Below are 20,003 nucleotides of genomic sequence, written 5' to 3' on the forward strand. Positions count from 1 at the left end.
GAATTTATTGCCCCCTCTGCATGTGTGAGCGAGTGTGTGTTTGTGTGTGTATGTGAACCCAGTTAGGGCGGACAGTGAAGCATTGCCCTTCCACAAACGGGCGTGGAAAACCTACAGGTTTGACCATCTGCCTCTTGCACGTGCGTGTTTGTGTGGGTCTTGTGACTTTTCTTTTCTGAATGGAAAGGTATTGTCTATTCAGAGTTTGTGACCTGGCCAACGACAATTTATCCAAGTACACACACACAAACAGTAGATTTATGCAGGGGCTGACTCGACAGACTTGGCATCGGAAAAACTTGGAGGATGCAGGAGAGGAAGACAATGGGACTGTGATACTTCTACTGTTTTTACTGGAAACAACGCAACAGAAAAGGAAGAGGGAGAAAAGAAAGGCAAGGAGGGAAACTTGGATGAAAAGGCTAGAGAATGGGTTGGGTTTGGGAAGGCAGAACTGTAAATAGTTTAAGGCTGGAGGGAGGAAATGGCGGAGCTAGAGAACAAAACAAGGTTGTGAATGTGTTGGTGGAACGACACAAACACAGTCTATCTCCAGCTACATTCACCGTGCAAGCAAACATTACCAAAGGGATTTCAAGCCAAAGAAGTGAATTGCCTTTTGAGAACATGCAATATCATATTAGTATCAGCAAGATTGCATTTTAAGGATGTGAGATACATTTTCATTGGGCACTTATCTCAACAGCCTGGCAAACGCAGCAACATTAGACATATTTACATCAAATCCCTCCGTCCTCTCTCTGTGTTGTCTCTCAGGAGGAAACCAGCAAAGTGTGTGTTTTTAAACGCAAAGAGCGAGCCACGCCATCTGTAACACAGCTCATTTCTGGAAATAAGAATATAAGTCTAATTGAGCTTTTTAATTGTCCTCTAAATCCTGCTGAGCGCCCATGCTGCTGCTTAGTGGGGTGTGTGTGTGTGTGTGTTTTGCATGTGTTATGCGTGTGTCCAGTCTGTTGGGACGTGAATGGTTCTGCTTGTAAGTGGAGAGAGGCAGCGAGTGAGCATGAAGGCTCTTTCTGTGTATAATGAGCTAATAGCAACGTGTGGTTACCCTTTGAGGAATCTATTAGCGTGCATTGTGTTTTTGTAGTTTCGTAAAGTGTGTGTGTGTGTGTGTGTGTTTACATGAGTCAGGAAGAAGGTGGAAGTTAAACTGAGTTAGAGCCGTCCATGCTGGGTTTGGCGCATTGTCTTAGTACATTTACGTGTGTAAACAACTGATTGATTATCATTGTGGCAGTTCAGTTAGATTTAAACCGAATCTAATCACATGAATTACACAATGTATGGGATCAACATAGACTGGTTGACAGGGTGGATATTTAAAGTCAAATCAGTACAGCTGAAATAGATTCATCAATATGTGTGTGTGTGTGTGTGTGTGTGTATAAGGCCTACTGTATAGTAAACACCACCTCCAATCAGACCTTTGTTGGTGTAATTGTCTGTGTGTGTGTGTTTGTGTTTGTGCACACATGTGAGAGAAAGTAATCTAGGATGAAGGATATCCTCTGTATTCTATATGGACAACTTCCCTTGCTCATACACACTTCCTGTTTCTGTCTGTGGGGCAGTGGGAGAGAGACGGGAGGAAGTGGAAGGGCAAGATAAGCTGGCAGATGTTTGAGAGAGTGTGTGTGTGTGTGTGTGTGTGAGTGAGTTAGAGAGACTGTTAAAGACTGAGGCACACAATGAAGAGCACTTCTATAAAAAGCGATCTTGTGACAGTCCAGTACACTCAGCTGACTGTCTGGAAACTTTACCGTGCTTTCTTCCCCTCTCGCCTATTTTGGTCCAGGGGAAGCCTTCGCACTTGTGTAGCATTTTCCGCGTGTAGAAGAGGTCACACGCATTAACTCTAACACAATTTTCAATTGCTTCCACTTCTTATTTACGTACTAGCTTTGATTTGAACTTTATTTTAAGCACAGTGCCCTGCAGAAGGGAACTGAGGGACATGGCTAGAAAGCAGACTGAAGAGGGCGAGGGGACGAGATGTAATGCTCAGTGACATGTGTCAGAGGCTGCTTTGTTGGGGACACGCAAAAGCAAACACAGATACTAGAGGCGTTTCCTTGGATGCTGATGGTGCCGTGCAGTGTCCTGATGCCTATGTCAGTGCCTGTCAAGTAATGCTGTTACACTGCCATCACGCTGAGTGTTTGTGTGTGTTGCAAGTTTTTATTTTGACTTAAATTTCAGCAGCGGAGCAGAGTGAGGCTTGAGCCTCAGTTTAGGTCAAAAGAGGCAGAGAGGGAAAACATGGGGAGTTGGATTTGCGCTAGTTAGAGCCCTTTCAGATTTCAAAAAGAGGATCATCATGTGTGAACATGTTCACCTATGCAAATGCCCAATATAGTATGACCTCAACTGTGTATGGGTCCACGTCTGTGTCCGTGTCAGTTTTGGAGTAAATGAGGGCTTTGAATGATCACAAATGCCTGGCCCCTGCAACTGTTCTGCACATCCTATGGTAACATTTAACAGGACTACGTTTTGAGTGTATTGAAGAGCAAGTATTTCCCCTATCAACTTCTGGTTTTGGTTGTTTTTTTTCTCAGTCCAAGTTGCTTGTGAAGACACAGACAGTCTCGTTTGGGGAAAAAAATGTTAGGGTTAGGATTTATCTTTCATGTCACTGCTTCCTTTCTGTTCCTGGCTACACTCAGATCGTGCCCCAACCGTCTTCCTCATCCTGACTGACTGATGGTCCGTTTCTTCATCCCAATACCTCCGTCATGTCTGCCCTCACTGACATAGAGGAATGAGAGTTGACCCAGCTGGCCACCACTTCAGACAAACTCTGCCCTCTCTTTCTCTCTGTGTTTGCCTTCGTCTCTCCCTCACTCAGTCAGACAAACTGCGTGCACACATTGTCTGTTACTAATTGGCAGCCAGCAGCCTCTGATTTAAAAAGGTCTCACACTCGTCACTCAGCTTTCCTTTTTCTCCTCCATCACTCCTCCTTTTCTCCTCCCTTGGTCTCTTTCTTTCTCTCCTTTCTTTTTGTTTAGTGCTGCCCTGCTCTCTGTACTCTGAGTCTGGTGGGTCTGCTCTAAGTTCAGCTCTTTCAACATGTTACAACATAATATTTTAGTCATGGTTTAGTACACTGTAAATCATGTAAACACAGTGTCTCCATGTGGGAAACAAACACTGTTTAAAACAAAAGACTCCAGAAAACTTACAAAGTTTTCAAACAGTCACTTCCCTGGTTTTCCTGGTAATATCCCTGTCGCAAAAAATTTGCTCGCGCTAATTGGGGAATGTCGCCCAGCTCTGCATGAAGTAACAGAAAACAAACAACCAGTCGATTACAGCGTCTTAATTGTCATAATTTGACGGGAATGTTCTCGAACGTGGGTGGGCTGTATGCTCTGGATAGCTTTGGGTGTCAACCAAACCCATCCCCACCTCCTCCCCAGAGACTACAGCCATTGGTCGGGCCCCATTGTGTTACCACGGCTACAGGCCAAACCAGAGGCAGGGCATCTGTCCTCCACCTGGTCGTACCAGCTGCTCAGGCATGCCTGGAGAGAGAGAGTGTGTGTGTGTGTGTGTGTGTGCGCTTGCATGCCAACTCCAGTGCAGGCAGAGAGTGGCGTGTGTATGTGCAGAGGAGTGTATTCCTATGTGTTGCATACTGTACACTTCTTCAACCACAGCCTATCTCTATCCGTGCCCTCTGTGACCTTGCGGTTACATAAGGTAGTGTAAAGTGGCTGTACTTGAGCAGTGGAGGTATTAATAGACGATATTTGAGTAAAGCACGCCAAGCTTGCAGCCCACATATAGAAGCATACGATTCGTCTATTCAGCTGAGACCAGAGGATGGATAGCTGTACCCACTTTTCTTGTTCAGTGTACCCGTCATCGCTTTTCATCGACTAGAGTGTAGCGGGTGAATGATTTATTATCCCTCGGCTCCACTCATTGGCAGGGAGACAACATCCGCTTCCTGGTTTTTGTGTGTTCATTGTTATCAACCTCCTTCAACGGTGTCCTGTAAACAGGTACTACAGGAAGGGATAGATCGTGGACTGTAGACTCTGTCAGAAATGCCTTTCAGATTCTCCCTTCCATCGCTTGGGGCTAATTTGGACATAGACACACTTGTATCTACGCCTACTTTCTGTAGCGGTTGTGTAGGTGTGGACAGGTGTGGAAATGGCCAGAACAAACCACATTCCTCCCATTCCTTCCACCAGTTTGTGTACACCGTTGAACCGCACTGATTGCCTTCGTGTTGGGAGATATCTGTGGTTCCTGTGTTTTCATAAAAGAGACCAGAGGAGTGAGATGAAATCGAGATCAACAGCCGGGACAGATGGGGATAGGGAACTGATAGACTCTCCTTACACACCACTATGTTTTAAATCACAGTGATACATCTGGTATTCAGCACATACCAGGAAATGTGTCAACTTCTATCTATGTGTTGTCTGTAAATGCAATATTTACTTTTCTGTATTTTCATCTCTTATATCAAAGATAACATTGAGATTATCGTTGTATAACTGTTACATGCTGTTAAAGCTTATAAAGACCTTTTATGTTGCTTTCAGTTGGAGCTTACTCAACAAATGACCTGTTAACTACAGCCGATGCTGAATTAGCTGATCTAAACTATTAAAAACACATAAAATGGAAGTTCCAATATTGTGCAATACAGGAGGTTAGGGTCAAAAAAGGGTCAAAAATGCATCTTACTCATTTTCCCTTCCCATTGGCGTCATTCAATGAGAGTAATATCACGACTATAAGGGATTAAAAAGCACTTGGGACTAGGTCGTGTCTCGGTTTTAGTGTTCTGGCCATGTGTGCCTGCACACATGGCTAGCACATCTGCTAAATGTCACCATGTATTCTCCACAGCTGTCCCTTTCCTCTGTGTCACACACACACACACACACACACACTGACATAAATGGTGTAGTGTATTATAATAAGGTCCAGTTAGAGCTATGTGTGGTCTCTTATTCCCTGTCCTCTCTGTGTAGATGACTTTATCGGCTTAGTCTCTCTTCCCCATCCCTCAGTTGTTTAATTGTTTCACTTCAGCCTGTACTGGACTTCACTCCTTCTCTGTCTCACACTCACTCGTGCACAAACAAACACACAGATGGAGAAAAACATTTTCTCCCTCTCTCTGTCAAGTCCAGTCTTTTGGCTCTTGAATCAGTGATGCTCGTTGTATTTGGTGGGCAGCAGCCAAGACCATCCCTGTGGACAATTACAACATACTAGGAGAGCGGCTCGAGCCGGCGTGGAGGGAGAGAGGGAGGGAAATGGGAAAGATGGAGTGGAGAGATGGAGTGAGATATAAAAATGTAGAGAGGAGAAGAATGCTGAATGAACAACACAGAGATGAAGCGGTGGAAGAAAAAGTGTTGAAAGAGTATAGGGGAGGCCTGAGAGACACACTGTTTCAACTCTCACTTGTGTTCCTGTCAGTGGCGGTCTTCCCAGTTCTCCTTTTTTCTCTTCTCCTACGTTTCAGAGGTGGATTCCCGGCACCAGGCCCGAACCTAAGCCAGGGACTTTCCTCTGGCTTCTCCCCAAAGAAGAGTTAGCAATCTGGGCAAAAAGAGTGGGTGGTCTCACCTGGGGATGGAGGAATCAGAGAGGGAATAAATTCTGGGGGAGAAGAGCTATACTGCAGCGTCAGGCGTTTGGTTTCATACTGAAACTGATGATGTCTTTGCTTGGTTGGAGAAGAGAAATGGGCGACTCACAGTGAAGGGAGAGAGTTATTGTGTGCGTATGTGTATACAAAAAAGACAAACTCTGCTAAAAAAAAAATATTGCAGTCTGCAAACCACAAAAATGAACTTCCTCAAGTTCACTCAGTCATGTACTGTAGATACTTAAGCACATTTTTAGTTTTGAAACGGTTACCTGTCCCCTCTCCTTGTCCCGGTTCAGTGCATCAACAACTTTAACCTCGTCCATCAGGACATCTTTCCCCAACTCCCAACAGAAGACATTACATTTAGCCTCATGCCAAGAAAAACAGCATTCTACCTCCTGGACAAACACTAACAGAGTCCAGCCGTGTTAAGCTAACAGCAGAAACCCCACCGGGCCTACAGCTCACATACCACATCACCATTAAACTCAAAAACATGACACAGATTTTGGTTTTGTTTTTTTCACTCAAACCCAAAGTTCATTTTCACTCACGCTCTTTTTTTCCCTCCCTGATACTATCCTTTAATGTGGAACTGACACAGCGTACACACACGCACCTTTTCGCTTCCTCCATACCTCCCTGCACCTATTGTTATGAGATTGCTATGCCCATGTCTTTCCAGATTCCTCTTCACGCATACTGAGGTATTAACATACTCACAGGCATACACCAACACACACAGACACAGAGTAGTTGGTGAGGCAGTAGAGGGATGTATTGAAGGGCAGGATTAGGGCAGTCATGTCAGGAATGTGCTGCGTCCTCTCTTCTACAGTAACCAGGAGCAGCACACACACATACACACATCCCTAAACACAACATCCTATACCTTTCCCCGAGTTTGCACTTTTGACCTCCTTACATATTGTGTAACAGACACTGAAATAGAGGGTTGTAATAAAATGAACATTGTAATAACAATCCCAACATCATCTCTGTTGAAATCTCACATTTGAATAGTCAAGTATAGTGCTCAAATGAATAGTTGATTAACGAGTTAATCCTTTAAAGGCTCGTTCTCACCAGCATTTAAGAGTCTTTGGGGAACTTTGACATGCAAATTTGAGACCTTTACAATTAACAAACTGTCTTGACAGTGCTGACCTGTAAAGGCATTGTGAGCCACAGAGGCAAAATGGAGGAACCTATAATATAAAATTATGGACCTCTGAGAACCAGGTTCACTGACCAGCATGTTACTGGCTTGCTAGCATGCTAGCTGTTAGCTTGGCAGCTACCTGCGAGTAGTTCCTATGTCTAGCACCGCCTATTTCACAAAGACATGCAGTGTTTGACTTTATACCTGTTGGTCAGAAAATGTTAATTTGAGCTCTGGTAAATTGTGATGGGCATTTTCCACTATTTTCGGACATTTTATTGACTAAATGAGAAGAAAAACAAAAATAAAGAGCAAGAAAGTAAATAAGGAATGAGTGAAAGCAGGACGGCGTGTGTGTGTGTGTGTGTCTTAGGGTGGAGCAATTCGCCTTACTGGAACACTAAACTTACAGGACCGCGCTAGCACACTGCCACTCACTGATTAAACACAAACGCACACACACACAAGGCCAACCACTGCTGTAAATCGCTCTAAACCACGCTGTAAAAGCTCATTTTAAACATGATCTGCATTCCTTGTTCTTTACAACTGCCAGACGTTATTTGTGTGTGTGCATGTGTGTGTTCTGTCATTACTTTTCTCCCCCCTAAATCTCCTCTCATTTAAGCCACCAAGCTTCCTATTGTTACCAGTAACCTTATTCTTAATTTAAAACATCTTCTGTGTCACACAACTGACAGTGTTGTGGTCCGCTGGTTTCTGCCATTTTGTGCCCTGTGCTCATCTTGAGTTTGTTTACGTCAACTTCTTTCTCTTCCCTTCTCTCCCCGGGATTCTTTTTCAGTCACGGGTGTTTGTGGTGTATGCGCAAGTATTTTTTTTACTTTTTTGCTTGTGTGTTGGAAACAAAGAAGAGGAAGATACTGTTGAGAGAAGGGCTGAGGACTCAAAAAGGTGTTTGAGAGGAGAAAGAAAGTGTCTAAACAAAAAGAATAAAAGGATGGGAAAGAAGTTGAAAGTGAATTTAAAAAAAAAAAAAGAGAGAGAAGTGCTTCAGGAGGGGGTTAAATAAAAGGGGAGGGGAAGATAGAGAAATGAAAGAGGCGGAGGAGAGGCAAGCATTTGTGGCCAGGAATGGTTTGGCACACATTACACTGAGGTGTGGTTTTGGCCTGGCTCCCATTAGTCTCTTGTGTTACATCTATTACAAACATCTGCGTGCGCACACACACATACACACTCACTCTCTCTCTCTTACATGACGGCACAGTCAAAACAGACCCACATCTTAACCACCATAGAATTCCTCCGCCATAATTCTGGTCCTTCCCAAGAAAGATGGAAATCACTCATCTCTCCCCCCACTCTTTCTCTCTCTCCCTAAAAGATGCTATTAGAGGCACCAGTGGCCATGTAATCACTTTGGCTCTCCCACAGGAAGACACACACACACATGCACTCACACATACCTACCTTGGTAATTACAGCTGAAGATTAGATCCTATTCGCTGTAATCCTAGTGAATGGCTGATCTAGTCAGCAAATGGTGGGTCAAGCGGCGCTGCATAGTGTCACATCAAGAGGGGGAGTGTGCTTTATGGTCTGCATTTCTTCCAGCTATTAATATATGCCTTTTTAATGTGACTGATTTAGATTGACTCCATACACACAATTGCACGGATTCGCCGCACACGAACGTTCTGCTACGCATGCAGATTGATAGACTGCCTCACACACTTTGTATGCACGCTCACTTTCTTTCCTACAAACACACCCTCCCCCACTCACTCTTCCCATGTTTGCATGTGCTCCACTTCTTTCTTCAAAGCAACATACGCTCTCCATGGATGATAGCATCTGTCCTCCCTCATTGCATTTTGCACTCTTCCCAATCTTTGTTTAGTTTGCCACCTTCCTGCGTCTGATAAGGCTAGCAGCTTGTTAGCATGGCTCTCAGTGACTTGAAGGGTTAGCGGCGAGCCGAAGATGCCAGTGTCACTGTAGGAATCATGTGCCAGGTTTGTATTCTGATATGCCATAGCCATATAATATTAAATAGTCTTTAAGTGTGTTCACCTTATGTCATTAATATGAATATCCTCTCAGCAGTCTTTGATGTAAATGTGTAATATTGTTCCGTTTGAGATATCCCATAAGGGATTTGTGTTGCAATGTAAGAGGAGGTCTTTTCTCATTTAAATGGTGACACTAAAAAGGCATTCAATTGGAAAGCTCTATCTTCAAGTCTCATCTTATTGTATATGATAATGTTGTGGTGCAGCTTCTTCCCCCGTTTGCAAGACAGCTGATAAAATCAGTCATAGTAAAGCACCTCTCTTGATGCAGTGCTTTTCACACTATTCGTGTGTGCGCGCGTGTGTGTAACTCCATGCAGATGATTGAGTTAGTGTGATTTAGTGATGGTCTGAAGATGAAATGCCACCACGCGCTGTGTCTAGCGACTCACTACACACACTTATCTGACGACTGCTAGCTAAAGGCATTTAATTTGGAGGGAGAGAGGAGGGAGGAAGGAAAGGTGGGGAGTAGGGGATGGGAAACAGATGAATACATGGAAGCTGAATGAGAGAAAGGGAGAGAAATGCATTGTGGGGGAAGGCTGAGGATACAAGACATGGGTAGAGATAGAGGGATAGAGTGATGACGAGGTCTTTTAATTTCAGCGAGCATGAGGATTAAAAGGCCTTAACATTGATGAAGAGGTTTAATTTGCTGCTCACTTTCTTTCATCCTGTTTACACTATATTGCATGCGTGCGTGTGTGTGTTGGGAGAATCATGTGGCTGGGGCCTTTTGTTCCCTCTCTCCTTTTCTCTCCTTGCCTCCTCTTCCTCCACAGTCTGCTGCATGTTTGTGTGGCTGTACTGTAGCTGTGTGTGCGAGTATGTGACCTTTTGTAAGCTCTGTTGGTGAAAGGCCACAGGCTCACACATGAATAACCATGGAGTAGACATGTGGGTGAATACCAAAGCCAGTCGGTAAGAGTTGGCATAGCAAGTAAGCTGATATGACAGAATACACTGCATGACAGGGCCACATATATGAACTCATTGGCGCATGCTTGATATAAGCTTCAAGATCTTTAATAGAAGCTGTCAGGTGCAGCTTCAAAAAGTGGCCTGAAAACCCCCATTTAAAATATACTCTCACTTGTTGTAAGAATAAAGTGCTCATTAAATTACATTCTGTCCAAATCTCAATTCAAACTATAATAGAATACCTGGAAAAGGAACAATAATCTCAACAGTAGGAGTTTATCCTTACAAAGATAAAAATAGATGATTTTTGTAATGGAGCAGTGGTATTGATAGACAAGGGCTTGAAACCCCTTCTTTGTGCTACAGGCGACTCGAAGATGTGTGCATTAGTGTTAGTAATGTGTGGAAGAATTACCGGAGATATGTGCGAGTGTGTGTTTTTTGTTTGCTTCATAATAAAGAAAAAGGGCTTTTGCCACATGCTCTCTTTATCCCCCTCTCTTTTCTTCATCTAGGTTATCTAGTCCATCGAGCGTCTGTACATCTATATACACTGAACAAAAATTATAAACACAACACTTTTGTTTTTGCCCCCATTCATCATGAGCTGAACTCAAAGATCTAAGACTTTCTCTCTGTACACAAAAGGCCTATTTCTCAAATATTTTTCACTAATCTGTGTAAGTGAGTACTTCTTTGCCAAGATAATTCATCCACCTCACAGGTGTGGCATATCAAGATGCTGATCAGATGGGTATTGCACAGGTGTGCCTTAGGCTGGCCACAATAAAAGGCCACTACACTTGACTTTGTACTCCTCACCTGGTTGATGTGTTATTTTGAGAGGGCAGCAAATTTATATACAAGCTATACACTCAATACTTTACATTGTTGCAAAGTGTTATTTCTTCAGTATTGTAACATGAAAAGATATAATCAAATATTTACAAAAATGTGAGGGGTGTACTCACTTTGGTGAGATACTGTAAATAAAGAGATAATCTTAAGAAGCAAGGACTATTCACCATAGCAGTGCTTGCTTCTATGCACACTCTCAAAATATACAAATGTCATATTTCACATCAATGAAGCTCTTTAAAACTAAACTAAAAGATAGTAGAAATTCATGATTGCATCTGCTCTCCTTCCCAGACCTTAAAATAACACGGCCCAGACACACACTGTGTTTTGATAGCAACCATACTGACATTCCACTGAGTGTGTGTGTGTGTGTGTGTGTGTGTGTGTGTGTGAGTTTATGTGTTTGAGTGCACGCCTCCTCCATCATTGTCACCATAGCTCTTTGTCTGTCTTGGTGCTGTTGAAGGAAAGGCTGCTTGGTCTCTGACTATCTGACCCACATATGGTATACGTTTACTCGGAGCTGTTCTATATGTCGGCTGTATATAGTGTGTGTATTTATGTGTGTGTGATGTGGTGGTGGGGGATTTGTCCCAAAGATGTATCAGGGCTATCACTCACTCATGTGTGATGCTCCATCTGCTCCCAGCTTCAAACTTACTCAGCCAGACGCAAACACACATACACGCACGCACGCACACACACACACACACACACACACACACACACACACACACACACACACACACACGGGAGAAAAAGTGTCTTTTTTTGCTAGATAAAACAACTCATTCCATCACAACATTTTTGTCTTGTATTTAGGGGATGCTTGCTTCTCACTAAAAGATGCTGCAGTAGTACAGAGAATGAGTGAACTGCTTCCCACTATGCAATGCTAGTGTGTGTGTGTGTGTTGGAGTGTACAGGCTCAGGTGCTCAGTGGTCAGTGCTAGTGGCCCTGTCCTCCGTGTTACTGAAAATGCCCTGAACACACACACATACATATGCAATGAGAGGGAAAAGGTATGCTTCCTGATGTTTCTAATAGCAACTCTTTCAGAACAATTGATGGATTTGTTTTGTGTCTTGCTGCGCTCAAGTTCTGCCAAGCTCTCCGTGCGATAGGGAGTGAGTGATTTCAGCCCTTTATCCGAACGCCCCCGCTGCTGATAGAAAGCACAGCTTAAAGAGGGACACAGAGGATATGGGAGACATTTACAACGAAGCTCTCATTAAGTAGTCTCCACTAAGCCCAATATAATGCGGACAGACTGCTATATGAGTTGATTTGGCTGTGTGTGAATTCATCCCAGGCACAATGGAGCTGTAGGGTGTCTGTAAGGTCAAGGGGAAGGTGAAATTTGGGGATAAGTTTGTGTTTGGTATTTCAGTTAAGATTGAATTTTCTCTTGAACAACAATAATAATAATAGCTTTCGATGATATTATATTGTCTTCATTTTTTATCTTCAAGTGCATATCTCACCTCAAGACAATAGCTGCTGTCATATCACGTGATCTTCAAAAAGAAATGTTAACAACTACAGGAAGGATGGCATACTGTTAAGAGAGCATAGTACTGATATGAATTAAAGATGAAAAATTGGTAGTTTTGATAACAGTAAGACCCAGCTGTTTTCGAACGAGTGGTATGTTACAATATCACCTAGGTGCTAGAGAGCGGTAATACAAAGTAGTCTCATCTGTTGTTCACTCCTTCCCCCGTTTCATCACTCCTTTCAGTCCAGTGACTGAGTGTAGGACCCTGCCACTTCTCTCTCCTGTGTTCATGACCCTCTCGCTACTTTTCTTAATTTCCTTTTGTTGTGGTGAGCGCCACACTGAATTCCCATAGGGCCCCTTACACACATTCACTCTCACACACACATGCACGTACACACACACACGTGGCCCTCTGCCACATCAAAGCCAGGAATGTGGGGCCTGCTGCCATTAGGCATGGGTAAGCTAGTTATTCCGAGTTTACCCCTGTATAAAGGTAGTGATTGCACTCGTGTGTGTGAGAGATCCTACATGCTACTAGTGAGCTCTGTGTTCACACACAGCTCAAAAGCGTTACTTGAGCTGCATGCTCATACTGGATGTGTCACGCTCTCAGTCAGACCTGGGAACACCTGTACCATTTCATTCTGTTTCGTTCCATGAGCTGCTAATTCATTTCCTTGGCAGCTTTGAACTTTCTCCTTCCCCTCTTTATTTTCTTGATTTTATTTCCCCTCTCTTATTTAAATTTACTGTATAAAGTGATATTTTTATACAATAAGTGCATCTTTGAATAAAGCTGCTTCTTCTGCACACATTCTTCTTTAATTCCTTCAGTCCTCCTTCGCTCCCTTGCTCCCTTCACTTTCCTTTCCTCCTTCTTGTTCCCATTCTTCCCATAGTACATCCATGCAATATAAGACACACGATTGATGAGCTCTGTCTCTCCCCGCCTTTAAGTCTCTCAATTTCATGTACACAAGCTCCATCAGTTGTCACTTGCGGCTATGACAGGCATCATTCTCATTGACGAGCTACTGTCTTATCGGCCAACTCTCTCACCCTCATGCCGCCAGCCTCCCTATCACCAGCTAGCTATCCTGTGTGTCTATCAGAGCTAACCAGGCCTGCCTGGCGCAGATAAAACCCGGCATTACAGGCTTTTGGGTGGGTTGGCAGGTTGAGGGTGGTGTTAATGCACAGACAACAGATTACAAACAAAATGGATGTTGGATGTTGGAGGAGGAGGAGGGTGGTAGTTGGGAATGCTTCAGTATGGTGATGGTGCAGTGTTGGTTTTATTTGTTTACAATCTTTTTTTCCTCATACAGGGATTATGCAGTGTTTCTGAATATCAAGAGGCATGTTGCAGACAGGGACATGAAATCGCTGGGGATGTTGGGGAATGTTGGAGTTTGTGGAAATGGGCCACTTTACAGGGATGCACTAGAAGTTATTCTACATCTTGTTTCAGTCATTAACTGCATTAGATTTTGTTTTCAACATTTTAGGGCCGCTTCTCTCTGGAGAGCACAGTTGTAGTGGAAAACACCAGTTACTATCTCATCTCTTTATTATTTTGCTGAGCTGATAAACACCATTAACAGTCCATGAAGGAAATAACAGATCTCTTTGTAGCAGTTGTGAAAAGTCAGGATTGGAGTTTTACATCAGAGCCACTAAGAGACAAAGACAATAGTTTTCCTACTGCAATTTATTAATCTGCTTTACCAGTGGCTTTTGCTCTTCATTATTCCCCACTGTTAAGCTCTCTGCTTTGTCTTCGTCCTCTCCTCCCTCTCTCAGTGCTTCTCTACGTACTTACTTAAGACGGTGCCTGTAATGTGTTTAAGGTCTGTTAATGTTACATTATACATGTTGACAGGAGAGTAGAGATGGCTTTTCCTGAAAACACAAGTACAGCATCACTCTATGAATCCATCCATCAAGCACTTAATGGAAAGCTGAACAATACAGAGGAGAAAATGAGACAGCGGCAGCGCCTCCTGTCATCACTGACTGTTGCATTAATTTCTTGATGTACTGTAGCTCACACATATGACTATTAACACAGGGCTGTGCATCTATACACATGTAATTATAAACATGTGAATTTATACACGTGTGATAAAACACATTGGTGCACGCTAATATGCGACAGGTGTTTGCAGATAAATGTAAAAACTGCCGGACATATGCACAGGCACGCAAGCTTACATGCACCCACACGATTGTAGGCACACTCTAAGCTCTTCTAGAAAAATCTCTAAACCCTTCTAAATGTACAGATCCCCCCTGTTAACCTGATTATTAGATTCTAGTGCTTGTTTTCCAGGTGCAGTAGCTCAGCTTGATTCAATTAGACAAATGGTCCTCATGTATCGCATCCATCTGTTCCGTTTGCATTCCATACTCCTTTGTTCTTTCCATGGTTTCCATATTCTCCGGCCAGACTTGGCCGCAGCGCCGGTGGAATAAATTGATTTGAGAGGATTTATTACCTGTTGTTTCACACGTCACCTACACTCACTTGCCCACTCTTCTGTTTTCTCCCTTTCTCACCTTTCTTGCTCTCCCCACACATTTTAACAAAAACGTTAGCGCTGCATGTGAACTGCATCGTCAAAGAAAGGGAAAAGGTAGGGAGAGAATAAAGAGTGAAACAAAGATATAAAAGGACAGAAGGGAAAAAGTTAGATTAAGTAACATGTGTTAACAACCATCGCCAAGCGGATGAGTCCCTGTTTCTAAAGTGAGATTGGAATCAGCAATGGACAAAGAAAGGGAAGATATGAAGAGGCAGTCGTTTGTCCGTTTGGGATTTTGCAGACTGGAAGATGCACAAAGAGACAAGCAGATGGATGCAAACAGAAGATAGGAAGGCTGACAGAAAGACAGACTTTCATTCTCTGTATTATTGTGCGTTTGTGTGTGCACAACCAGTCATGGCTGGGACTGGTCATTAGCCAGTGACGTGGACATGGCTGTCTGGTCCAGAGAAAGATGTGTCTGCCAACTGAAATGGAGAGGGGGGAGAAAATGATGCTGGGAGCCCACAGAACAAAAACTGTTCTTTCACCTCTGCGTGTGTCACCCAGAACTTTTACTAGATATGGTTGTCTGTGCTTAAAAACTATGTTGCCATGTGTGTTGGTGTGTGTGTGTGTCTGTGTGTGCACGTGTGTGCATGCTCATCTAGATGCGAACCATCCGTGAATGAAATGTATCCTTTGTTTACGGGCCCATTATCTAGATAATAACATCCATATTTCCTCTCATCTCCAGTGCTTTATCACAGCCTTATGAGCCTCTCCCTCTCTCTCTCTCTCTCTCTCTCTCTCTCTCTCTATCTTTCTTGGCCTCCCTCTCTCTCTGACACACACACAGGCAGTGAGAGATAATGGGATTGTTGCCCCTGGTTTCTTTTGGTGAGATTGTAAATACATTCTTTCATCGCAAAGTGTGTGCGCCCAGCGTCCACCCGTGCAAAACCTCATTGTGTGTGTGTGTGTGTGTGTGTGTGTGTGTGTGTGTGTACATATCTATCAGAGCACATATTAGCTTATGCATATCTATCATCATTTGTGTGTGTGTTTTCATCTTATCAATTTTCATCTATCTGGGTGTGAACCTATTTGTCTGTGTGTATCTTGGTGCGTGTGTGTGTTTATGTGTGTTCAGTATCATTTTCCAGCTAGTCATTGCCTGCTGTCCCTTCCTTGTCACTGTGGGCTGATAGCAGTGCGAGTCGACAAAGCTCAGTAATGGAGAGCTGAAAGTTGCCCTCCCCCCAGTCGCTCTGTGCTTTTCATTTGCTGCTGAGATGACTTTGGCTCCCAGCCATCCCAGCCAGCCAATCTCCTATCTTGTATCTGCACCATTACTTTCCATATCTGGGCAAATTATTCGCCAACGCTCACAAAGAAAATTTGAGCTTCCACGCACCTGCTTGCTTGCGCTGTGAGATGGATAGTTACGTTTGTCTACAGGTGTGTTGGATGATTAAGTTTTCATTGAAATCCAAAGATATTGTCTCATTGTTATTCTCTCTGGGCTTTATACAGGACCACAATGTTTTCATACACGCCGCTGTGTTGTCATTATTTAAGTCCTAAAAGTGTTTTCATTAGTTCCACCCAGGTGCTGAATCGAGCTGTATTTTATAAACTTGTAAAAACTCAATAATGTTCCTCTTTATGAATCTACCTCTGTAATCATGTTTGTGTTTACAGTAATGATAAGACATTCAGTACTGCTATTAGCCTTTTAATTAAGCCGTTTACATGGCTCTGTAAAGCAGCTTTCAACCTTTTCCCAAAATTTGGAAATTTTTCACACTGCCTACCACTTTAATAATAAGTTAATGCGGCCTTATTTCCCAGCTGGAGAAACATACACTGAGACTGCAGTGTGTTTAAACTTCAGTTTTGGGGAAAATATGCTATGTGAGAAACGTTTGTTGGAAATTGCAATGGGGACATGACATGTGAGAAAACAAAGATTCATATGTCGCAGTGTGCCTTATGTGTACTGCAAATTTAGAGCAAGGAAAGTAATACATAAATGCATAAAATAATGTTCAGCTTTAACAATTTATCCTGGCTTTTGTCAAGCGACAGGCTTTCTGACTTTCTTTTTTGAAAGCTTTTATTGTGAAGGTTTTATTATAAAGCAGCTGGTGATGGGTGCTATGCAAAGAAGTATTTGAGATTGCCTTGAAATGTCTGTCTTGAAATTATCACAATAAGTATTTGTGTCTTTTTCTAACTGTTTTCTGGTATGTTTCCTTTGTAGATCTTGGTGAACTCTGTGAGTCCCAATCGTCCGGCGGTGCTCTACGAGAAGGTGACTGTAAGCGAGGGAGGAAGTCCCTTACTGAGAGACATGCTGTTCAGCCCAGACCAGCAGTACATCTACACGCTGACTGACAGACAGGTGAGCTCAGTGTTAGAGAGAAACAAATTAATACACACAAAAATTCCACAGCGCATACACAAAACTTTCTGTGCAGCCGTGAAGCAGTAAGTAAATGACAACATAACAAACCACATGGAACCATATTTATGAAATTCTTACATGCAGTGTGTGTGCAGTAATGATGGGTGTGTGTATGTAGCCATCATTAGCTTCCATATCCAGCATACCTCAATATAGCAGTTACCACAGGTGATGGTATAGGGCTAACAATGCCTTGTTAACACACTTGGCTCCAGTTACATATTTAATTTGGGTTGACCCACAAGCCTGCACACATACACACACACACACACTGACAGACACACACAGAAAATTCTGTTGGATTGCATGTTGCAAAAGTAATTTCCGCCACAGTCTATTACCGACTATCCAGAGCAGACCTCACCCCTGTTAGCCATTAGTTGCTGTATATCTTAGCCCTCCTACCCACTGTCCAATCTCAACACAACTCATCCCCACTGGATTTAATTACACAGCAACACACACACACACCAGCTACACACATTACCACCACAACGGTTCACTAATAATCAAGACGTTACACGCACAGAGACATACAGGAAGTGTTATAGGTCACATGTGGTGTGTGTGTGTGTGTGTGCGCGCGCCTACGGTCATTACCAGCCCCACCGCTGGTGAGGCCTGTGTCTACTTTGATGGCGAGTAGGGAGGGAAGAAGGAGAGGGGGGAGGGGAGGAGGAGGAGGCGACGAGAGCATGTCGCATCTCTGTCGCTCCCCAGGCCCAGCTGCTCCCCTCGTTTTTCTGTCTCATTAGTGTGGTGAGTGAAGGAAGCAGAGGTAGTTGGGGGGGGGGGGGGGGGGGGGGGGGGGGGGGGGGGGGGGGGGGGGGGAGTGGAGTTGTACATGATGTGAATATGTCTGTATTTAATAGATCTAAAACTGGCTTTAGGAAAAGATTGTCTGATTAAAAAGGGTGCGATATGTGTCTGTTAAGTGAGAGTTGTTTGAGGCTAGGCTAGTCGATTCTGGTGCATGCTAAACCAAAGCCTGGCCATAAAATTACAATGTCTGTCTCTTTTTTTGTCTTTTTGTTTTTGCCAAAGGCCAGCGGTTCATGACTGGAGCTGCAGTAATTAAATTGGTAATCTGTGATGCACTCTTTGGATTCCAAAAAAACTACTGTTGCAGATAGGGCTGGTTTTGTTTGAAATAAATAAAAACTGCAAGCGCAAATATGATACCTGAGTTTCGATAACACTACCAAAACTAATTATGCCTCAGTCCATCATTGTTTAAGCTTGTCTTAACACAAGCAGATATACAACTGCAAAAATGAAATTCTCTAAAAAAAGAAAAACAAAGTTCAGGAAACATGTAATCAACAATCGTATCAAGTATTCAGTGCCAGTGGGCAGAACAACTTTGAGGTTTGAGGTGCCGCTGGCATATTTTATGAAACAATTGTGTGTTCGAGGATATGATGTAAAGATTTCAGGCAGTGGGTTACACAGTAGTTTTAGTAGTCATTTATTTCAGTGTGGAAATGATGTCGCTTGTAGCAGGTATGTTGTTGGGGAAACCAATAAGCTACATAAGAGCGGTGTGTCACACACATCCAACACACACACACACACACACACACACACACACACACAGGCTAGAGGCACAAAGCACACAGACATCGAGTGTTAAATCACTGTAGTGTGTAACACACAGACACATAATAGGCATTTACTGTTCTAAAAATGTGGAAAATCGTACTTTGAAATAGGTTTATTATCCATCAATATGTGAAAACGAATGTAGAAGTGTAAAACGATGGTGTTAGTCTTTGTGTGAGAGTGTCTTTGTGACTTGGTGGCCTGCTCCACTTTATCTTGGCAGCTAGAGCAGCTAAGGGCACAAGGGACACACACACATACACATTTTTACTAATACACACAAGTAAAAGACAAGAACATACACTCAGGCTCACACACTTGTACACTTCATGTACACGCGCACACACATACACCCCCCCCCCCCCCCCCCCCCCCCCCCCCCCCCCCCCCCGTAACAACCATTTACACTCAAGGACGTTCCTGTCTCCAACCAACTCCCATCATGCCCTTTTTTTAGACCCCCTCCCCCCATGTACACACATTTTCTCGCTCTCTGACACACACACACACACAATTGATCTTGCTGTGTGTTTTGATCCCCATTAATGGTTAGCAGGCTCAGGTTAAGCAGAACGGACCTTGTATCTAAACCCCCTTTCCAGCTCTAATGACTAGAGGGGGCAATTCCCTCCTCTCGCCCTCCGTCCTACCCTCATCTTCATCCTCTGCCCTCCATCTCTCCCGCTCTGCACCCCCATCCCTACTTTTATAAATCCATGCCCCGGCTGCTACACACACACATACATGCTTCCATGTTTCCATCTAAGCCCAAATTGAGTCCTCCCCTCTCAACTGCCTTTTACTGATCCCATTCCCATGTTTTTAATGATTTCTCACTATTGCTTCTGCAGCCCTCTTTTTCTCCCCTCTTTCTCTCTCTCTCTAACAAACACACACACAAAAACAAACTTGGTATCTTTCTTAAAGGAGGCAGAGGTGTAAAATTGTGGAATTGAGAGATGGAAGGAAAAAAAAACACTAGTAAGCTTGCATGAGGAATGCAACCATCCTCTCCTCTTCCTATTTTCTCATGAAATAGATACACGCGACCCCGCTTTTATCCTGCGAATAGACATCTGTGTCTGTCTGTCTGTGCGCGCGTGTGTGTATGTGTGTGTGTAGCTGGTTGCCTACGGGGGTTCCTCAAACAAGCCAAGCACATTAAGGTGTCACTGGACATATCCACTGATGCGTAGCCCACGACAAGTCCTCCCTTTTCTTGCCCCCCCCCCCCCCTCTCTCTCTTTCTCTCACACGCACGCACA

The 20,003-nt window shown here is 43.5% G+C and overlaps 1 protein-coding gene across 6 annotated transcripts in view; it reads left to right on the plus strand.

Annotated features, from left to right (window-relative positions):
• plxna1b (plexin A1b) overlaps positions 1–20,003 on the plus strand; it is a 200,039-nt gene that overhangs the window by 70,949 nt on the left and 109,087 nt on the right. For all 6 annotated transcript variants that reach the window (XM_046029350.1, XM_046029354.1, XM_046029353.1 and 3 more), the window contains exon 4: positions 16,933–17,073. In XM_046029350.1, the coding sequence (XP_045885306.1) occupies positions 16,933–17,073 (141 nt within the window). The remainder of the gene's footprint in view (positions 1–16,932; positions 17,074–20,003) is intronic.

This window comes from Micropterus dolomieu, linkage group LG18, assembly GCF_021292245.1.
Source record: "Micropterus dolomieu isolate WLL.071019.BEF.003 ecotype Adirondacks linkage group LG18, ASM2129224v1, whole genome shotgun sequence".
In the NCBI taxonomy this organism is placed as follows: domain Eukaryota; kingdom Metazoa; phylum Chordata; class Actinopteri; order Centrarchiformes; family Centrarchidae; genus Micropterus; species Micropterus dolomieu.